Here is a 22,245-nt window from a genome sequence, read left to right as displayed (position 1 = left end):
GTGATTGATTAGATTGGGAAAAAAGCTGATTAGTCCCCGCGATTCATGCTTGAAATTTGATAGTCAACTTCAAGCGTCTTGGGTTAGTCGTCAGGAAAAGGATGCGTTGGTTTTCAACATTAGTTAACCCCTCATTCTCGTGTCGTTGCTTTTTAGGATGGCGTGTTCCTGCTGAAGCAGACATTTGAGGTTCTGCTGCAGCTATTTGAAGTTGAAGTTTGTTATGTTTATTGCCTTCTGCTACACTCTGAATGTTTCTCACAGCTTAACAACCTGTTACAGATTACATGTCCCCCTCATGCTAGCTGATCTTGTCGGAGCCAGTAAAGAAAGAGTATCCTGACTATCCGGTGCAACACATGGACCAATACTGTTGTGCTAATGAGGTCGTTCTATTGTTCTTCAGGCTTAGTCTCATGTTGCAACCAGAATCTTTAATATCCATATAAGTCCCTCATCTGCAGCAACTCATGGGCCATGCATCATAATTTACGTGATTAATTGTTTTGGGCCAATATTCATAGCTCAAATTCAAAGAATAATATTGAAGTTTGCTTATGCAATCAAATTAGGATGTCACACAATGAATAACTGAATCGATGTTATCATCGTTTGGTTTGATCTCTTTAGATACAAGGATACAACCAATAACACTTAGCATATTTATAAATTGAATTTCTCACTTTCCATGCTATGTTTTGAAGTACTTCATAGATTTATAATAGTAGATTTTTGACAAATTTAAGAGCTCATTAATTGATTAGAATGGAAGATGAAATATGGCTAAATGGCCTGCATTTTTTGCACTTTGAGTGCAGGCGATGGGAGTCACGCTTGGCTTGGCGTGACTCGCTCCACCGTATCATCATCACGTCATCACCATGCAGCTATCGTTATTTGTCCGCGCCACCGTGTCATATTAGTCACGCCATTGCATATGGCGCGACTCAACTATTAATCACGCCGAGTTAGTCACGCCATGGAGCTCGACGTGACAAAGAGCTACTTCTTGTAATATAGATCCGAAGAGGTTATTTATAAATTTTAATTTTAAAAAGGTTAAAATTAAAAAAATTCCGTCAAGTGCAGGAGGGCCGAACGCCTGAGTGCCCCAGGGCGCCTCCATGCCCGTGCGTGCGCGAGTTGTCACGGCGGCGACTCGTGGTGTAGGCCGTTTTGTACGTACGACGTTGTCGATCCGCGACGTACGTAGCAGCTACCAGCCTACCAGCAAGTAACGTACGTACACGTGTGCCGCCCAGCGCGATCGGGGGACCTGCAAATCTTACTGGACTGGGCTGACCAAACAAACGGCCCGCTGAACTGGGCTGACCCAATCACCCAACTGAGCCGAAGCATCCCCGTGGGTCGTGGTTAAGTTCCCAGCTATCCCAACTAACCGCACCAGCCGTCTCGTCGTCGTGCCGCCCCGCGCCCCCGCCCCGACGCGCCGCCGGGAATAGGGATGGCAATCGCGCGGGTCTCCACCTGAGACCCGCGGGTTTCAGACCCGACGGAGGCGGGGGCGGATCCGGAATCCCCCCGCGAGTCTTGGGGATCCGACACATGACGAGTGCGGAGGCGAATTTATAGTTCCCCGCGGGTGACCCACGAGGCCCCGAGTTATACATTTCGACCAAAGACTAGCCCAGCCCAACAACCATCTAGATATATAATCTCCATTCACCCACTCTCCCTCCCGGCCAGCGCCGCACGCCCGCACCCCGGCCCCAAATCCCCATCGCCCCCTCGCCCGCGCCTCGCCCGCGAGCGGCGCCGGCCGGCCGCGCCCTCGCCCGCGAGCGCCGCCCAGGCGCCCACTGCCACACTGTCACACCGGCTCGGGAAGGCACTCGGGAGAGGGGAGAGAGATGGAGGCGGCGCTGCGTGGGATCAGGGGGAAGCTTACGGAGCACCGGGAGAAGGTGGTGAGCGCTCTGCTGTTCGGCTCGTTCGTGGCGCTGGGGTGGCGGTCGGCGGAGCAGCAGCGCGAGATCGAGGGCCTGGAGGCCGAGAAGAATTCCCTCCGCGCCGCCAACGCCGCCATGTCCACCGTCATGTGGGGATGGCGGGAGGAGCTCTTCTCCCTCGCCGCCACGCCCTCCTCACCCATCTCCGCCTCCCGCCTCCGCCACATCTACGGCGAGGAGGAGCCCGCGCCGCCCAGGCCCAGGCAGCCAGGTTGGTACCTCAGTGCTCGCTGCAGCTATCTGATGGTATACTAGATTTTTTGTCTACCAGAGCTTGATGCTACTCCCGTGAAAATTGCCTGTTTGATTTGGATCGAAACGTGTACTACTTCCACTCTTCCAGTTCAGGAGGTTTTTTCACCTTTCACACCTGACGATGCTTAGCTTGTGACCTTGTGATCTCATTTGTTATGACGTATGTAGTAGGTCCAAATTGCACTAAGATAGGGGGGATTTCACTGTTCTTAGTGTGGAGGTTATGCTCTTGCACGTGAATTAGACAGCTTTACTGCAGTAGTATGAATGTATGGTGGCATTCTATATACTGTACCAAATTTACAGTTTTACGTGAAGAGTGTGGGGACTTAACAAAAATTCCAATGCATGCCTGGAGATCAGTTTTGTGGGTTGCTATGTTAGAGCCATTTTTGAGAAAATTTCTTACAGAGTAAGAGTTTGCCATTTGCTTATGATTAGTTTGCCATTTGCTTATGATTTTATCCTTTGTAAATTTCCTGTTCAATTAGCAATTTTTTGTTCCATGATTTTGTCATTCAAAATGTTTAGGCTGCACCATCGTCCATATTGACTGACATATAGCACCGGAAGCATGAAATGTACCTCAAGGGTTTATTGCTGTAAATCAATAAATGTGTATGTTATGCTCTTGAATCACCTTGTACCAGTAGTCTGGTACTGGTACTTAACCATGATGATGTGCAAAATTAGTTTATCTTCCTCAAAACTGTAAATTTATAATGTAGTCCTTGTCTGTTGTCTCAATGATAGATGTACTGTGTTTCCATATTCTCCATTTTATTTGCTGTAGAGGATGGAAAAGTAGCAACTATGCATTGGTTGTGTGAAGTATGCATGATTAGTTTATCTTCCTCAAAACTGTAAATTTATAATGTAGTCCCTGTCTGTTGTCTCAATGATAGATGTACTGTGTTTCCATATTCTCCGTTTTATTTGCTGGTAGAGGATGGAAAAGTAGTATTTGCAAGGTATTGCAATTCAGTATCTTTATTTTGTCCCTCAATCATGCCTTGATTTGCAAATGTTAGTATGGTTTACACTTCACAGTGAGAACTCTTTTTACAAGCTGTGTTCGGTGAGGTGTTTCTGAGTGTTTGCCTTCTCACCTTTTTGAATTTGAGACATTTGGTGCACATCATAACATCATGTTAATTTACATTGCCTCCAGCAAGACAATAGTGAAAAATTACTTATCACTAGTTTACATAATTACATTCATTGTAGTAATAAAATGGCATTTTCAATCTGCAGGATCAGATGCTGGGGAGGAATCGATCTCTATAGCGTGAATCTTTTGCGCCTTTTCTGTTGCAGTGTACGGTGTTTAGCATTGTCAGATAGCCAGACTGTCTCCCTGAAGGCAATAATGTTTTGTTAGTTAACCAGAGTAATTTTGCACTGTGTTGCAAATAAGCTTACCGATTTTCATCGACCCTAACATATGGAACAGTGTCGTCCTTGGTTTTGCCTTTCAAAGCTATACTGTGAGCTGGCATAATATAAGGAACAGTGTTGTATGATGTGCTGCTTTTCCCCTCTGGAAACTTGAAATTATGTGCTGCTTTTAATGTATGGTAATAGTTGGTGAGCTGAAGGTTGTGGGCATTTCGTGCTGTGCAAATACTTCCTCTGTCCTAAATTATAGGTTATTTTGACTTTTCTAGATTCATAGACTTTGTTATACACTTAGATATACTCTGCATAATAATATCTATCAATCTAGAAAAGCTAAAATGACATAATTTGGGATGGAGTATTGCTCATCCTCCTGCAAACATGCACCTAATTTCACTGACCAACACTAGTACTTCGAATCACACACTACTCTCATGTACGCTAGCAATTAGCAAATCGATGGACCAAAAATTTAACAAAACGTATAACTATGTGGAACAAATCGATAAGAACAGTGCAGCTATGGAGGAAACGATAAAGTTGCGGCATCAGTTGACGAGCCTCGTTCTTGCTACCCTGCAGACATGGAGGAAATGTATAAACAAGATTGCATAGCCACCAACTAGAGCATTTTTTAGGGGAAAGGAAACGTATAAACAAGATTGCATAGCCACCAACTAGAGCATTTTTTAGGGGAAAGGAAACGTATAAACAAGATGGCATAGCCACCAACTAGAGCATTTTTTAGGGGGGAAAAACACAAGTGGTTACAATGGAAGTGCAGCATAGCTAGCTGAAGAGTGAAGAGCAACACTCCTGCTCTACCATTGGGGCAAGAAAGCATGGAGGAAGAGGAGGGGAGGAGGGGGATCCCTGCCCTGCTGAGATCGCCGTCAACGCCTGAAACTGAAGCTGCTTCTGCGCATCAGGAACACATCGCCTCTGATATTACCCAGGTGTGGCCATCTCTACCCTGGCACCCCGTTTTGATATCTCCCTTTACCTGTTTGTTGGAACTACTACCATATTTCTAGACATCTCTGGTTCTAAGAGCCATGTAACAACCTCAAGTCCACTGTCATCACTTCAGCTTGTAGGATGGACGCCACTGATAGAGCTGAAGAGAATCGCCGAGAAGGACCAGGTCAACGCCCGGATCGTTGGCAAGCTGGAGTGGTACCAGCCGCTCTGCTCCGTCAAGGACCGCAGCGCTCTGAGGTATCTATCCAGGGTTTTGAATTCAGATCATGTTGAAGTTACCTGCTGATGCACGAGTTATCAATGACAGTCTCTGATCTGATCCAAAAGTAACCCGGGCGGCTGGCACTGTGGTGTTTCTTTGCAGGATGATTGAGGATGCAGAGGGGAAAGGGCTGATCTCACCTGGCACCACAACACTGATCGAGCCGACGAGCGGCAATATGGGGATAGGTCTGGCGTACATCGCTTTGATCAGAGGTTACAGGTTCGTTGCAGTCATGCCTGCTGAGTATTCACTTGACAAGCAGATCTTGCTGAGGTATCTGGGAGCAGATGTGGTTTTAACTGGTGAGAATACATAGCCAGCTTTGTGACCAGAGAGGTGTTCGGTGCCTGTTTAGTTTTGTGTTTGCAGGGCTAGCTCTGTATTAACTCTAATGTTCAACGCTCTTCTGTTTTCAGATCCTATGCTTGGCTTTCAAGGACAACTTGACAAAGTGGAGCAGCTCAAGAAAGATTTACCCAATGTTCATGTTCTTGATCAGTTTGCAAATGCAGCAAATCCTGAAGCACACTTTGCATGGACTGGTACCTATCCTTATAAAATGTTATCTGATTGAAAAATAGATAATATAATTATCTACAGAAAACTAGAAGTGCTTCACATTAATCTTCTGACACAGTCATGGATCAGATGACTTATGTTTCTGCTGCATTTCGTAATATATATTGTGTATGTCCACTCCTACCTAGGACCTGAGATTTGGAGGGATACGGCTGGCAAAGTAGATATCTTTGTAGCTGGTTCGGGCACTGGAGGTACTGTCTCTGGTGTTGGCAAGTACTTGAAGATGAAGAACCCAGCTGTGAAGGTCATTTGTGTTGAGCCTGCAGAGAGTCCAGTTATTTCAGGTAAACTGGTAATCCAAAAATCATGTACAATTGTGCACTGCACTGAATGGTCAAATGCTCCACGAAACAAAGATAGAAATGTACAAAACAGTAGCCTGAATAATTGACAATACGAGGTAATTGCTTTAATAGCTTTGCTGATTTTTTTTTTGTAGGTGGCAAACCTTCCCGGCATAAAATTCAGGGAGTTGGCCCAGGATTTGTACCCAAGAACTTAGACACCTCACTAATTGATGAGATCATTACAGTAACTGCAGAAGATGCAATGGCGAATGCAAGGAGGCTGTCAAGGGAAGAGGGCCTGCTAGTTGGGATATCATCTGGAGCAAATTTGGCAGCCTGCTTGAAGGTTTGCAATACTGCAAACTTAAACTCTAATCCTTCTGACTTGATTCTACCTCCAGTTCTTTCCCATCTTTGCCCACCTTACCTTATATTTGAAATGTATTTTTAGGTGGCGTCAAGAGAAGAGAACCAAGACAAGATGATTGTCACTGTGTTTCCCAGCGGTGGCGAGAGATACACGACCTCCGACCTCTTTGCTGCTGTAAGAGAGGAATGCATCGCCATGACCTTCTGATCTGGATACTTGTGTACATCCGTAGTGGTGGTCTAGTCTGGCATGGAAGCATGTGCGTTCCATTTGTGTGTTTGTGTTTTTGATCAGAAATTCAGGAACCTTTACAGTGTGGAACTGTAGATTGGCATGCCTGTCTGCTTTCTACTTTTGCAGATTGACATGGAACTCTCAGTCACAATTCTTCGGAAAATACTACATGGTCACTTAAACATATTAATTTCCCTCATATTCCAAAATTCATCAACTTGTATTGCAAGAAAAGCTGTTGAGCAGGGCCATCACTGGACGTTTCACCCCAGTTTACTTCAATTCGTTGATAAAAGTTTGAAGATCAGTCTCCTCGGTTAGTTTGTTATTTTCGTATGAATTAATCTAGAAAGATTTTGAACCTTAACTTTTTCGACCAAAATATGAACCATGGATATGCCAAGTTTAATTTGTTTTCGGAAGTTAAAAGTTCGCTTTTGAATAATTTTTCACCATTTTTTCGCTCGTTTTCCCATTTTCAACATAGCTTTCGCATAGCTCGGCTGCGACTCCCTATCAACAAAGTGCAGAATTATTGTAATGTGGACACCGGTGATGCCAAAGTAGTGGTGGTCTAATCTGGCATGGAAAACATGTGCGTTCCATTTGTGTGTTTTTGATCAGAAAGTCAGGAACTTTTAGATTGTAGTTTGGCATGCCTGCTTTCTACTTTTGCAGATTGACATGGAACTTTCAGTCACCATTCTCCAGAAAATACTACATGGTCACTTAAACATATTAATTTCCCTCATATTCCAAAACTCATTAACTTGTATTACAAGAAAAGCAGTTGAGCAGGGCCAGCACTGGACATTTCACCTCAGTTTACTTCATTTCATTGATTGACCTACTCTTCGCAGCTTCTTTGAAGATCATTATCCTTGGTTAATTTGTTATTTTCGTATGAATTAATTGATAAAGAGTGCGAACATTTACCTTTTGCGATCAAGATATGAACTATGTATATGCCAAGTTTTTTTTTCGAAACTTAAAAGTTTTCTTTTGAATAAATTTTTGCCGTTTTCCTATCGTTTTCCCATTTTCAACATATCTTTCGCATAGTTCAGCTACAACTCGCGATCAACAAAGTGCGGAATTAGGAGGTGTTTGGTTCCACGAACTAAAGTTTAGTTCGTGTCACATCGAATGTTTAGTTACTAATTAGAAGTATTAAATATAGACTAATTATAAAACCAATTGTACAGACGGAGGCTAATTCGCGAGACGAATCTATTAAGCCTAATTAATCCATGATCAGCACACATTTACTGTAGTATCACATTATCAAATCATGGACTAATTATGTTTAATAAACTCGTCTCGCGAATTAGTCTCCGTCTGTGAAATTGATTTTATAATTAATATATATTTAATACTCCAAATTAGTATCTAAACATTCGATGTGACGGTACTTTTAAACTTTGGACTAAAGAACTAGACGGGCCCCTATTGTGATGTGGACACTGCAGCTATAATGGATACATCCAAATCGCAGGAGTCGTCAATGTCTTCCTGCTGCTCCTCTGACTATAAAGAAGCCAACAAGCAGTAGCGTAGAGCAGCATCCACGGAGACAGAGGAGGTTGGGAGGAGGGGCATCCCTTCTCTCTTGAAGCCATCTTCTTCTTCCAGCGATGGTGTTGCTGGGCGGGAGGAGCACATTGCCTCCGATGTCACGCAGGTGAGATCTCCTATCTATTCGATTTTATCCTCTTCCGGTTCCTGTTTGTTTGTTGCTGCTACCGGCTTTCTACGTGGCATGAGCGACTGAGATTGTTCGTGCGCAACAATTTCCTCAGCTCATAGGATGGACGCCGCTGATCGAGCTGAAGCGAATCGCCAGCAAGGATGGAGTAGACGCGCGGATCGTCGGCAAGATGGAGGCGTACCAGCCGCTCTGCTCCGTCAAGGATCGATGCGCTTTGAGGTGTTCTGATGTTTCCCTTGCTCCTACCCAATTTTTTCACTGAATTGGTCAGAGAGTTATCTCTGTTTATGCTAATCCAGATAGGGAGGTTGTATTAAGCTAGTTCAGCTTACATACTACTCTGACAAGATTAAGTTAAAAGGGTGCTTATTGATCATCACCTGCTTTGAACTTGTTTTTATTGAATAATGGTAGATTGAGAGAATACAAAGTCAACCAATTGTCCTGTCCGCCTGTGAACAAGTGTGCCAAGTTCAGACAAGTGTAGCCTGCATTGCTGTTGCTGCCCTGCAATTCCAAGTCGTTTGATTGCCCATAGTGTTACTAGCACCTGGATTTGTGGTGTACCTGTCATTTGGTCCTACAATGTACCCAATTTGTAACACTGTGCTACCACTTCTGTTTTCTTCTGAAGAATGATAGAAGATGCACATCTGTGCTGACACTTCCTTCTGTTTTCTTCTGAACAATGACAGAAGATGCACATCTGTGCTGACACTTCCTTCTGTTTTCTTCTGAACAATCACACAAGATGCACATCTGTTCTGTGCTGACACTTCCTTCTGTTGTCTTCTAAAGAATGACAGAAAATGCACATCTGTGCTGACTGCTGACACCTCCTGTTTTCTTCTGAAGAATGATAGAAGATGCAGAGGAGAGAGGACTGATTTCACCTGGTGTCACCACACTAATCGAGCCAACAAGTGGTAACATGGGGTTAGGATTGGTTCTCATTGCTATTCACAAAGGTTACAGGTTTATAGCTGTTGTGCCAGCTAAATATTCACTTGACAAGCAGATCTTGTTGAGATACATGGGTGCTGAGCTGTATTTAACTGGTATGATAAGTTGTACCAAGTTATGGCATCACCTTGCATGCTTTTTTCACTTTTAGATTTGATAATCTTTAATCAGTAGAAACTTCATGGGTGACCTTCTCCCTTGCGGTTGACCGTATGCAGATCCCGCCCTCGGCTTTCAAGGCATGTGGGACAAGGTTGAACAGCTCCAAAAAGAATTGCCCAATGTACATGTTCTTGATCAAACTACCAATAAAGCAAATTCTGAAGCACACTTCAGATTAACTGGTATGGACGTATGATTTGTAAAATGCGTTGAAATGTGATGTTTTTACCTTGGTAAACAGCTTTGTTTAGATAAAGAAGATGAGTTAGATTCTGTGGACTAATTTTTTCTTAGAGATACCATATATGTACTTCCTTGATTTTGATTATTGTTGCTGTTGCTTTAACACAAGCTGATGCAAAAAAAAAATACTGTACCAGAAATTCAGAACCTGAATCCTGAGCGCACCAAAAAAATTATTGGCCCTGATTGTTATCATTGCTTAGAAGCCCATTTTATGCTTTTCATATCTTCATAGGAAAAGCATATTTTTGTACATGATATCACAATACAATGACTGTTGTTTACAAATACAGGACCTGAGATTTGGAAGGACACAGCCGGCAAGGTGGACATTTTTGTGGCTGCTTCAGGCTCGGGAGGTACTGTATCCGGTGTGGGGAAGTATCTGAAAATGCAAAACCCAGGCGTCCAAATCGTTTGCGTTGAGCCTGTAGAGAGCCCAGTCATTTCAGGTAACACACCATTGCAGAAACAAACGTTACTTGAAAGTATGCTTTTGGATGTCAGGAGCCGTGGCTCAGCTCTAAGAATAGTAGTAGGTAGTAACATTTTATTTCCTCGACAGATGAAAATGTCAGATCTGACATGGTATGGTTTTTTAGGTGGCGCCCCTGGCAAGCACAAAATCCAGGGAATAGGACCAGGATTTCTACCTGAAGTCCTGGACATGTCGGCCATCGACGAGACTGTCACGGTGACCACTGAGGAGGCAATGGCGAATGCGAGGAGGCTGGCGAAGGAGGAGGGCCTGCTTGTGGGCATTTCTTCAGGAGCAAACCTGGCAGCTTGCTTGAAGGTTCACACAATCCTAGCTGATCGACTGTCTCTACCATTGTCATTTCACTTTCTGATGTTTCATGATCCTTCAAATGTGTCTTCAGATTGCATCGAGAGAAGAGAACAAGGGGAAGATGATCGTCACCATGTTCCCAAGCGGTGGCGAGAGATACATGAACTCCGACCTGTTTGCAGATGTAAGAGAGGAGTGTATTGCCATGGCATTCTGATTCATTTTCTTTTTTTTTCTTTTGGAAAATAACATCTTGATTTCGGAACAGTTGTATCGTTTGTGTAAAAAATAAAAGGTCTAGGTAGACCACTTGTTGCTGATTGCACAATGTATTGCAGACACATAGTACTACATGACAAACAGTTCAGCAGGCATGTCACTACTGAACATTTCACCTTCAGTTTAATCAGTTTGCTTCACGGCTTTGCTTGGCTGACCCTTCGTCTCTTCTCCCAGGATCGTTGTCCTTGGTTCTAGCGAAGTCAGATGTCATCAAAGTATGGCTGCCCTGAGCATGTTACCAAATGGATTATGCACAACTAGACACACGCTTAACTGGATAAACAAGGCTGATTATGTCACTGAACATGTCACATACCTCGTGCTGAGACTCGCTACCAACGAACCGCAAGCCTCCAATCTATTTTTTTTTTTGCAAATTTATTAGTATATATGACATGGACACTGGTGAACCGTATCATACCATATCCTAAAAGAAACAAAAAATAGTACAAGTAGTCATGGGCAGAGTGCAAGTGCCGATTTTTTTTTGTTTTTAGCCTTTTTTTCGAAAGATTCTCACAAATAGGCTCTGGGAGGAAACATTTCGGAAAATGGACCCTGAGCTTGGCGCCACCGCCAAGCATATACGCCTCGGCGCCAGAGCCGATGGCGTCTAGATCCTTGCGCAGGTGTTGACCTGGATGCTGACATGGCGCACGCGCTTGGTGCCAGGCTGGGTGGCGCCAAGCTTTGAACCCCTACCACCTGCCTCCTTCCTGTTTGAGCCTTCCTCCTCTTCTTTCTCCTCCCTCTCGGTTTTTCTATCTCTCCACTTCGCCATACATCACAAATCGGCCTATGGCACCTTGGAAACTTTGATTTGCTCTGTGGATCTTCAAGAGCAAGGTATCCTCGCTCCTTCATAGTTTTTTTTTCACATCGATTCGATATATAATAGTCAGATTTTTTAACTTAGGGTTTCATGCAACCGTAAGATGTCAAGGCGTGGAAAAGTTAGGAAACCAAGATAACCTCAGCAACGCACGTTGTTATGTTATGGGTTCATTGTTGTGGATTGAATGGAAACCCTAGGTGTAGGTTTAATGTTAATTCCTTTCGGTTCTTACAACGAAAATGACTAAATTGTAGTTATGGCCGGATGATTGGAAATGCCTTCGACCCATTGCCTCTGCCTAGTGGTGTTCCAGTGCCCATGTGCTTTTGCGGTGATCCTTGCAAGGTAGCCAAGTCCGATGCAGAGGACACGTACAGGCAGAGGTATTGGATGTGTTCCAATTTTGCGTTTGAGCCTACACTTTGTTAGCGGTGCATTAATAAGATGGTGAGAAATCGATATTGTCTAGTAATTAATTTGTGTCGTATGGCATATTTCATGTTTTTTTTATTTTGTAACAATTGTATTTGTTGCAGACCCCTTCACCGCTCTGTGATTTTGAGCAGTGGATCGACACTGAGATCAAGCTTGAAGACAAGGAGGAGATGCAGGAAATGTTGCGTTGGAAGGCAGAGAAGAAGGAGACAATGGAGAAGAGACGTAGAGAGGAGGCTGCAGAAAAGGAGCACAAGGAAGAGGAGGAAAGGAGGCGTGTAGCTGCGAACAGGGAGGAGAGGGAGAAGAAGCTTGAGCGTGCACGCCGAGCGAAAGTAGCGATTGAGGAGAATCCCGATGCCCTGAGGAAGGGAAAGTGGCATCGTTGCACATAGTAGTCTCCATTACTGTTGGACTTTTCATTGTGTTGTCATGTAATGCACTTTAAGTATGGTCGATAACAAAAAGAAGTACCGACTAGAGGGGCGTTGTAGGACCGGACCCTCCGGCCCAAGCGGACTGTCCGAATAAAACACATGCAGACCGTCTGCCTTTTAGACGGTCCGAAAACATGTTTCTGTCTACGTTTAGGTGACCGTCCACCACCTAGGGCCGGACCGTCCGCCTTTGAGAAATAATTTCTCAGCCCGAGAATATGTTTCTGTCTAGGTTTAGGTGACCATCCGCCACCTAGGGCCGGACCGTCCGCTCCAAGCGGACTGTCTACCAAAATCACCTGCGGACCGTCTGCCGTTGAGATATAATTTCTCGGTCCGAAAACATGTTTCTGTCTAGGTTTAGGTGACTGTCCGCCACCTAGGGCCGGACCATCCGCACCAAGCGGACTGTCTACCAAGAACACTAGCGGACCGTCCGCCTTTGAGATATAATTTCTCCACCGAAGAACATGTTTCTGTCTAGGTTTAGCTGACCGTCCGCTACCTAGGACCGGACCGTTTGCCACCTAGGGTCGGACCGTCCTCCCTAGTACAGGTAGACCTCTCTTAGAATAACTTTTTTTTGTCATTTCTTTCACTTTCTCGAACTAAGTTAATGAGTAGAGAAGAACTCCCCCGTACATATGTGCATATATTTTGATTCCATTAATTTCACATATGCATGGATATAGAGATTTTGGCGGAGACTACCCTACAAAATTGAAACCGAGGCTACAAGAGATAATATAATTGAAATCCATGAAAAAGTTAGCCTCAAATTTCCACAAACACTAGAACAAGAAAAAAAAGAAATAAAGCGTATAAACAAATTTCAACATGAATTACACCCAAGTTTTAGTGCGAAGCGAATTATTACAAACCAAAGTCCATGCAAACATAAATGCAAATATCCATTACATGAGCTTCCCTTGTAACAGGTTCACCACTCCAAGTCTCCAAACCTTCTCCCTCTTCGCCATAAAGTACAAAAAGAGTCTAGTCATCCTGTGGCACCGGTGGAGGAGGATAATAAGGTTGATGAGGATAGAACTTAGGGGGAGGTGCCGGAGCTGGAAATATGCTGTAGAAATGATCATTGAAACTCGAGAAGCTAGATGACAAAGTATTGAAGTCATTCTCTAGTTTATGCTGCCGCTCCTCAACCTGCTGACGCTGCTCAGTTATGTCTAAGTCACCGAATCTAGCATCTAAGGCCTCAATATCACTATGAAGACCCTCCTGAATGTGTTGCAGCCTAGTCATCATGGGCGCATACATAGTAGCGCGGATATGGTGCCCAAAAGCCACAAAACGGTTATCCATCTGCTAATGCACGTTCTGCTGCATATTCTGAAAGTTTGTCACCATTTGCTGCCCAAATGCCTCAAGGTGTGAACTGAGCCCCTGCTGCATAAGCTGGAAGTTCTCATTCATGTTGTGCTGCATTGTGGCAAAGTAAGGGTCAAAATAACCAGCTGGAGGTACCCACTGTGACTGCATAGGGGGAGGAGGAGGAGGCATAGCCTGAGCATCATCATCCTGAGGTGGAGCCTCTCCCATATATTCGATGTCTCCCTCATCTTTAACTCTTCCCACATCCGGGAAAGGAGTCAAGTCCCTTTCAAGAAAAACTTTATCATTCTTATAAGGCCTGAAGGGAGTGTGAACCACCTCACAAGGACCTCGGAACCTAGGTTTTTCTTTGATAAGTGCCATGATATATGGAGCAAAGTATACATTTATCTCAAGGTTGACCTTTTTGTCAGCAATTTGATCCATGATCAACCTAACCACATCAAACTTCTGACCATCCATCACATGGTCAACAAAGTTCCTATGGTAGCCCACAAAACCATCTTTATATCCACTCTTAGGCAGTATTGTTACTCTAGCAATCTTATTAATGACAGCCAGATGATGCCTAAGATCATTGGTCTTGCCATACATTCTAGAGATACCCGTCCTAGCCGGCTCATAATACTGAGTAATGGCATCAAGCTCTAGTGGATTCTCATCGACCATATTAAAGGTTTGATGATCAGTGAGGAAATATAATTTAATTGATTGACAGCAGCAAACTCAGCAATTGTGGCCTCATATTTCCTTTTACCTGTCATCCACTCCAATTTATCTTCCTCAAAATTAATCTCTACTGTAGCATGGAATTGACGAATGATGGTGTCATTCCAATCACATCTATGCTCAAGAAATACCCTTAAGCCAATAGCTTCAAATTTACCAACTAATTCAGTCATCACGGGTTGCTGAGCCATATAATGGAAATCAATGGTTTGGTGTTTAAAGACTGTCTTACTTAGAAAATGTCCAAAGAAGGCATCCTCTTGTACCTGAGCGTAGAAGAAGAGATTTGAAGTGGTTCGAGGAAAATTGTATTGATAAGGAGTTCTTTCTCTTGAATATGTATCCATTGTCCACCTCTTCTTAGGAGCAATATATGACAGCACATCAATAATCTCATCGACATCACCGCCTTGATTCATCTCATCATCCTCATCATTAACTAAACGAGCTACTGAAGATTCGACCTCAGTATCAGTGGGCTCATAGTCATCATCCCTTGAGTCATCATTACTTGAATCACCCTCATCATCCACTCTTGGCCTTTTAGAAGAACTTCCCCTTTTAAGCTTGCTTGCCAAAGCCTTAGTGATACGACGAGCACGATCACTATCAAGAACACGTGCACGAACATTAGTTTGATTTATATGAATAATTGAATAAGCAATAAGTCCCTTAGATGCACGGTTCTTACTCTGGTCGCTGATGACCTGCGGACGCGTAGTTCATCGCGAGACCACGATGAGGAACCGCGGGTTGCAATTTTCCAACCCTTGGATCTTCAACTATAGACAAAATCAACCGGCCAAATTTCAAACATATCTTCTCTAAGCCTTTACAAATCAATCCCCCAAACTTACAACAAATCCATGGATAAATCTTAAATCCCCCATCAAACCCTAACCACTATAGTCCTTTGAAATCCAAGACAATCAAGAAATGATTTGATGAAATACCGTCCGGTCATGATGAAGAATCTTGCGGAGAGTACGGAAAATTGCACAGACGGTCCGGGGAAGCCTCCAAAATCTTGCCCTAGGTGAGGGGTCTTTTTCTTTGTTTGAAGGAGGAAAAGAGAGAAAGCCTTGGGTAAGGAAACAGTAGGACTCGGGTAAGGAAGGAGAAAGGCCCGTGCCTTTCGATGTACCTGTCCGACCGCCGTGGACAGTCCGCCCATGGTGGAGCGGACGGTCTGCTAGTTAACGCTGCCACTCTACACGGTTTGAGTCTCTGACTCAGATTAGCGGACAATTCGTTGCTGTCCGTCGGACAGTCTGGTGGGGTCGGACGGTCCGCCATGGTCGAACGGACGGTCCACTGGGTAAAGCTGGCCGGTCGGTCCGCCAAGGTCGAGCGGATGGTCCGGAGGGTCCGGGCTGTTCGCCAGTTAGGAATTCGACGGTCCACCAATCATTTATAGAAACCTTTCCCTCATTATTCACTTTACCTTGTACATGTGTGGTGTTTTGGATTGATTGGTTTTTGCTTTTATGCATGATGTGCAGTGTGCAATTAGTTCATTCAGTTTGAACCATGGATTAACTGGCCAAAACTTACGAAAAACTTTTTTTTCACTTTTGTTTGAATTTTGGACGGGTACCTGGCCGAAACTTATGGGTTACCAGCAGATTACCCCTCAATGAAGGATTCAAGCTAATTAATTGTTACTTGAGACTCCACAATAGTACATGTACACAATAGTTCGTAATGGGAGTCCACAAAATCCATATTATTACAGATAAACATCTACCACAGACCCTCGCTGCCTCCTAGTCTCACCCTTACCCTTGTGACCAAGAGCGTCCGTGCCTGGAGGGTAAGGGGAAGGTGGACGGCGTCTCCTAGTGCCTGCAGGCTATGTAGGCTGAGTCAAGGGGACATCCTGCATCTGAGACAGGCCAAGCTCCTCGTGCCTCTCATCTTCCTCATCATCGTCCTTGTCGTCGTCGTCGTCATCATCCTCAGACGCAATGCCTTTGGCCCGTATAGTTGCTTGGCTAGACAAACCTATGCCTCCTGTGCATGGGGAAGGAACGTGCACGTATCGCGTCATGGCTGTCCTGCAACCACAACGAGCAGTCGTACGGCATAGCCGACGTGACAGTCTCTGTTGTACAAGAATAGGTTAACTAAAAGAATTTAAGGTATTAGTAATATATTTCAAAGGATATTTAGGATTTTACGTCTAGGAAGCTACGCGTCTCGTCATCCCTAACTCTCGGACAAAACCGCTCAATGTCATCAACCGAGATTTTGAGGGTATGGCCCTGCAACAAAGTGAATGAGTAAGTCCATACATACCTAAATCACTAAATCACTAATTCTACAAAAGTGACTTAACATAGAAAAATAATCCAATTGACTTAGCACTCTGTCCAATATTGGTCCTGCCTCCACCTACCTTCTTACACGAGTACTTTGGTCGTATGCCGTGTCTTCATCGTCGGAGGACTCGATGTCGCCGTAGTCATCTTGTGTCCATTGTAGTCTCAGCCTACAACGTGTTGCACCTTGGTACCAAGCTTGGTATCTCTTGTACTCACTGTTTGTCTGTGGCTCATTGTTCTCGTCCACATTGTCATGGAACTCCTCCCATTGGTCAATGTAAGGCTGGTGGAATACGTGCCACTCATAAACTTCCTGTTCTTCTTACGATCCAACCTGCATGTCACGTAAGATGTTAAAACTTGCCCATAGTCCTATAACTTACTCGTAGTCCTATAACCTGAGTTAATGTAATGGACCATCACAAGATAATTGAAATAACAAAATACTTGTAACTCTACGCTAGTCGAGAATGGAGCCGTCGGCCAAATCTGTCTCCTCCCAAATTGGCGTGTAACTTGATCAGGCAGGTGGAACTCGACGGCATAGAAACATATAAGGGGGCACCTCATCCTATATAAGTCATCGTCGCTCGAACACATGGTGCTAAGAGGAAAAGTTAGTGCCCCCTCTCCTACGTACGGCTCCCACAACACCTGCAACATGTCCAAACAAGATGTTAGATGATATACTTAACCAATTGAAATCGGCTTCGGAATTATAATTAACTTACACTAGACGCTGTGAGCGTGTCTAGCTCATTCGTGAAATCACTGTACACCCACTCCAACCTAGTGTGCGGAACCCTAATCTGGTCCCAAAGGTACGCCCAGGTAGGCTGCCGTCTAGGAGGCTGATCTGGGAACCACTCACGGTGAGATAGAACCTCCGGACGGCCAACTGGTAGACACGCCCACATCCACAACTGCAGTAGGTACACGCATCCACCAATTGACGCTGAGGTAGCAGACCAACGACAAGCCTCGCACAGCTGTCGGTACAGAAAACCCAACACTGCAGAGCCCCAGCTGTACTGACCCGCCTGGTTCCAGTCCGTGAGGCAGTGGATCCACATCCACGATGCTGTGTCACCCGTGGCGTCGGGGAAGAGAACACAGGCGAAGAGGTGTAGGATCCAGGCCCTGCAGTAGTTCCCAACAGTGTGCTCGTCTGCATCCTCGGGGCACTGTGCAAACTGTTGCCGCAGCCAAGAGATTAGAACACCAGAAGTGCGAGCACCTTACTCGTCAACCTCACGGCCAAGGAAGGCCGCTACTCGCTCTCTCCAACCATTTGACCTGCATGGCCCAGTCACTGCGTCACCGCGAATCGTCAGACCGAGCATCTTCTAACAGTCCTTGAGCATAACTGTCATCTCTCTGAACGGCAAGTGGAAGGTATGAGTCTCAGGCCGCCACCTACATTTTAGACAAAGGAAGGTTACATGTCAAATATGCAAGGGCATAAACAACAGGCTATGAATGGACGCAACGATTGAAGATAGTACCTGTCAACCAACGTTGTTATGGCCGCTCAGTTGAACTTGGGCAACCCACGACGAACCTGAAATGAGATGACATCTAGGCCAGCAGCCTGCAGCAAAGGAGTGTAGCGGTCATCGTACCGCATGTCCAAGAACCTATCGTGGGTTCTAGAACAAAGGAGCGGAAGGTCCTACATGCAATTAAACACAGTCTTCAGTTATTTCACAAACAACACATGCACGCTAACAAAAATTCGATCAACACGTACACATTATTACCTCCCTCCCCCCCCCCCCCGCTATGAGACATCCTCGGTGGGCGTGGGCGTACATCGGGTCGAGCAGGTGGAATTGCGCCATCCTACAAAAATTAAATGAAAAAAAATTCAATATGCAATGAAACATAAACTTATAAATGTACAAATAATTGACACAATTGCAATCATAAATTGAGACATGCATAATTAATTGAATGAATACAACATATACGAAATAATGAAAACAACCACTACTCGCACCTCACTAATCTGCCAATGGCAAGTGCGTGAATTGTGGCCCAGTCTACCGCACTTGCCACACTCGTTCTGCTCGGGGTCAGTAAGAAATGGGGTTGCTCTACCACGCCTTGTTCTTCCGGGTATCTGATCCATAACCATCTTGTGCCTCGTCCTCTTCCTTGATCCACGCTTGTTCCAACTGGATCCGCAATGTACTTAGGCCCATCATATGGAGGCCACTCTCTGGGGTCCCGAAAAGGCACGAAGCGGGAGCTCCATGTGTGCACAAGCGTGTCTACAGTGAACTCGTGAGGTATCATGTTCTCGATATCAAAGTTGCGATGCATAGCTGCTGCCACCAAATGAGAACATAGAAGGTGGTATTGCCTTGGTTTACCACAAGTGCATGTGAAATCTCGGAGGACTACCACATGGATCCTCAACTCTCAGACCTTGCTGTCGGACGTTGTGCCGCCCCTCTGCTCCACCTAATAAGTCCCTGTGTTGAGGTCAAAACATATAACCTCATGTGTGGCCGCCCTTTCTTTTGCCTTCTCTAGGTGTTCCTTTGTTTTGGGAGGCCATTTCTCTCCAGCACTCCGTAACTTCAATGCATAGGCGTATCTATCATTGAACCGAGAAACAAGCTTGTAGAAGGTGAATTGAACGATTGCGTTCATGGGCATTCCACATATCCCTTAGAACAACTTATTGAATGACTCTGCCATGTTGCTGCACTGAAACTCGTACCTCCATCCACCGACATCGTGAGCTCTTGTCCATTTGTCCAGATCCCTCATCAAACTTGTGAGCCATTGTCTACCTTCTGCATTTGTTGTGGTCCTGACCTGCTCCAACTTCCGCTGAAAGTACCTGTCCTCAAGCTGACGAGCAGCATCCTAGAACAGCTCAAAGTTATCCTTCACACCATCCTTCCGGAGTAGATTCTCGGCAAGGTGCCAAGTACACCAACGATGGTGCAAAGGTGCATACCCCTCTATCTGCTCTCGCACGACATTAAGTATGCCCTGATGCCTATTAGATATGATGCCAACCTCTCTACCATGCCCAACCACATGTAACCATACTAGCCTCAAGAACCATCCCCAACTGTCATTGTTCTCCCTCTCAACCAATGCAAATGCCAAAGGAACTAAGTTGTTGTTCGCGTCACAGGATATGGCTATAAGAAGTGTGCCCCTGTATTTGCTAATCAAGAATGTACCGTCAATGGAGAAGATGGGACGACAGTGCCTAAAGGCCTCGACACACTGAGGGAAGCACCAGAAAGCACGGAAGAATATCTGTCTCCCGTCCTTCCATTCATTTGGTTTTGGTATGTACTCATAATGCATGCCTGGATTCACCGCTTTGATTGCATTGAAAAGTACCGGCAGCTGCTCGTACCCAGCCTCCCAGTCCCCATATATCATCTTCCACGCTCGCTGCTTAGCCCTCCAAGCTTTACCATAACTTATCACATAACCTCCATACAACTCCTCAACGGTCCTGATAATTGTCCTAACCTTCATGTTGGGTTCTAACTGCAATATTGCCATTAACCGCTTGGTAATGAGGGTTGATGTCAACTGTAGATGCTTCATTCTAAGCTCATGATCAGCACAATTGTGTGGCCCAACAATTTTTATGATATTCCACTTCCCCGTTACCTTTTGCTTCCTTGCACAAACCCTCTATGGGCAGCTTCCTTCTCACACACAACTGTGTAACGGCGCTCCGCATATGAATGTAACACCTTGTAAGGTCTCTTTCGTATCACTGCAAACGCATGCAACCACCTCTTCAATGCAGGGAAGTTCTTGAATACCCTACCCTTCTCAATTACCATGCTAGGGCCGGTCTTAGTAGCTTCTAGGAGCTCATCATCACGTCCTTCTGCAACGCATGATCGGAATGAGCAATATCGTTGAACTCGTAAACTCTTGGATCACGGTGGTCGGGAAAGATACGCCTGAACATCTCAACATCACTATCTGTCATCTCTCCAACAGGGCGATCATCATCACATTCAAGATCCATTCTCATCTCATATGCATCCGAATTATTCATAATTTCAACACTATTGGAGCCACGGAATCCATCTCCACAGTGCATTTGCGCAGCAACTGGGGGCACATCCATGTTGTCAGGAATATCTCCTGCAACATAAGTAAACATTTGAGGAAAGAAGGAAAAAATGGATGTAATGAAGGGGGTAGCTCCCAACAAGCGTGCGGATAAGACACTTACTCTGATGATTATGTGTCAACAGGATCTCATGAGGAGGATCTACCACAACATCAAGAGTCCGACAAGCATCTCCAACTACCTCATTAGGGGCAGATTCAACATTGGGAACCGTAGGTGCAACCTCCACGTTGATAATAGGTTCCGAGACAGGAGGGTCGAAATGTGCCTGCTAACCCATTGGTGGGGAAGACCAGCGAGGGATGGGCTCAACTGACACCCGACGCACAACCACATCCAAACTTTGGAACTGGCACTTCATAACCGATCTCACATACTTCTCCCATTGGTCCGCACACCGAATTGGGATCATCTTCCTTAGAAGGTTGGGAGGGGTACCTAGGTGAAGTATACCCTCCACTACGATACCATCATCTCCATGGCAATGTAGCTCCTCCCGAGCCCTTGTAACCAACTCACAAAATGAAAACTTCTCATCGAATAACACAGCCCCGCTTTGCATCTCAACAAGCTCAACATATCCATAATGATCTCTTTCCACGATGCCTCCATGATAGATGCTAACTAGGTTGTCCATCTAGTCCGTACACATAACGATGCACAACTCATTTGTAAAATAACAACTCATTTAGTAAAATATAAATGAACCATACTAAATACAAGATCTCTTGTATGAATTAACTAACTAAATAGATACTATCAAATTCACTACTAACTACTAACTACTAAGTACTACTAACTTTTAGTTATGTAACTAAGTATATAACTATTTAACTAACTACCTTACTAACTATATAACTTTGTAAAGAAAATTACATATGAAGAAAATTTGTCTAACTATTCTATCTAACTATCTATCCAACTATTCTATCTAACTATTATACCTACCTATCCAAATTCTACCTATTCTATCTAAATTATATCTACCTATCTAAATTGTATCTAACTATTCTATATTACCTTGTAGGGGACGGTCGCGGGGAGCGGCGGTGGGCGGGCGGTCGGGCGCGTGGACCCGCGGCGGGTGGGCGGGCGGTCGGGCGTGGGGGGCGGCGGGCGGCCAGGCGGGCGGCTGAGACTGGGGAGCGGCGGGCGGGCGGGCGGGCGACCACAGGGACGAGCGGCGGGAGGGCGGGAAGGAGCGGCGGGCCGGCGAGGAAATGTGCAATGCGAAACAGAGAAAGAAAACCTCCCGTGGCTATGTAACCGTGCTTGGCGCCAGGCTGGGTGGCACCAAGCGTGTGCGCCATGTCAACATCCAGGCACCTGCGTAAGGATCTAGGCGCCAGCGGCTCTGGCGCCGAGGCGTGTATGCTTGACGCCATCAATATTAGCGCCAAGCTCAGGGTCCATTTTTCGAAATGTTTCCTCCAAGGATCTATTTGTGAGAATCTTTCGAAAAAAGGGCTAAAAAAAGTCGGGTGCAAGTGCAGCTACAAACGGTAGTCCTCTGCAG

The 22,245-nt window shown here is 45.1% G+C and overlaps 3 protein-coding genes across 8 annotated transcripts; all 3 read left to right on the top strand.

Annotated features, from left to right (window-relative positions):
• Positions 1 to 1,690: 1,690 nt before the first annotated feature.
• On the top strand, positions 1,691 to 3,822 carry LOC117854069 (uncharacterized). The gene is made up of 2 exons (XM_034736348.2): positions 1,691 to 2,181; positions 3,480 to 3,822. The coding sequence occupies exons 1-2, from the start codon at positions 1,872 to 1,874 to the stop codon at positions 3,515 to 3,517; spliced, it is 348 nt and encodes a 115-aa protein (XP_034592239.1). The 5' UTR covers positions 1,691 to 1,871; the 3' UTR covers positions 3,518 to 3,822.
• A 139-nt stretch (positions 3,823 to 3,961) lies between these two features.
• On the top strand, positions 3,962 to 6,526 carry LOC117854068 (cysteine synthase). The gene is made up of 7 exons (XM_034736347.2): positions 3,962 to 4,579; positions 4,714 to 4,841; positions 4,969 to 5,171; positions 5,286 to 5,411; positions 5,577 to 5,735; positions 5,891 to 6,084; positions 6,190 to 6,526. The coding sequence occupies exons 1-7, from the start codon at positions 4,466 to 4,468 to the stop codon at positions 6,313 to 6,315; spliced, it is 1,050 nt and encodes a 349-aa protein (XP_034592238.1). The 5' UTR covers positions 3,962 to 4,465; the 3' UTR covers positions 6,316 to 6,526.
• Positions 6,527 to 7,861: 1,335 nt separating this feature from the next.
• LOC117851469 (cysteine synthase, chloroplastic/chromoplastic) lies at positions 7,862 to 12,362 on the top strand. 6 transcript variants are annotated; one of them, XR_004639544.1, is made up of 9 exons: positions 7,862 to 8,023; positions 8,142 to 8,269; positions 8,906 to 9,108; positions 9,232 to 9,357; positions 9,712 to 9,870; positions 10,021 to 10,214; positions 10,300 to 10,392; positions 11,580 to 11,772; positions 11,862 to 12,001. XR_004639544.1 is itself a non-coding variant. In XM_034733293.2 (8 exons), exons 2-8 carry the CDS (start codon positions 8,220 to 8,222, stop codon positions 12,153 to 12,155), a joined length of 1,119 nt encoding a protein of 372 aa, XP_034589184.1. In that variant the 5' UTR covers positions 7,862 to 8,023; positions 8,142 to 8,219; the 3' UTR covers positions 12,156 to 12,362. The 6 variants fall into 6 exon arrangements, 5 of the variants coding, with proteins under 5 accessions (XP_034589184.1, XP_034589188.1, XP_034589187.1 ...); XM_034733293.2 differs by lacking the exon at positions 11,580 to 11,772 and having other exon boundaries at positions 11,862 to 12,362; XM_034733297.2 differs by lacking the exons at positions 11,580 to 11,772; positions 11,862 to 12,001 and adding an exon at positions 10,665 to 10,874.
• Positions 12,363 to 22,245: the final 9,883 nt, after the last annotated feature.

This window comes from Setaria viridis, chromosome 4, assembly GCF_005286985.2.
Source record: "Setaria viridis chromosome 4, Setaria_viridis_v4.0, whole genome shotgun sequence".
Classification (NCBI taxonomy): domain Eukaryota; kingdom Viridiplantae; phylum Streptophyta; class Magnoliopsida; order Poales; family Poaceae; genus Setaria; species Setaria viridis.
Note: the sequence above shows the minus strand (reverse complement) of the source record. Positions and strands in the feature narration are given on the sequence as shown.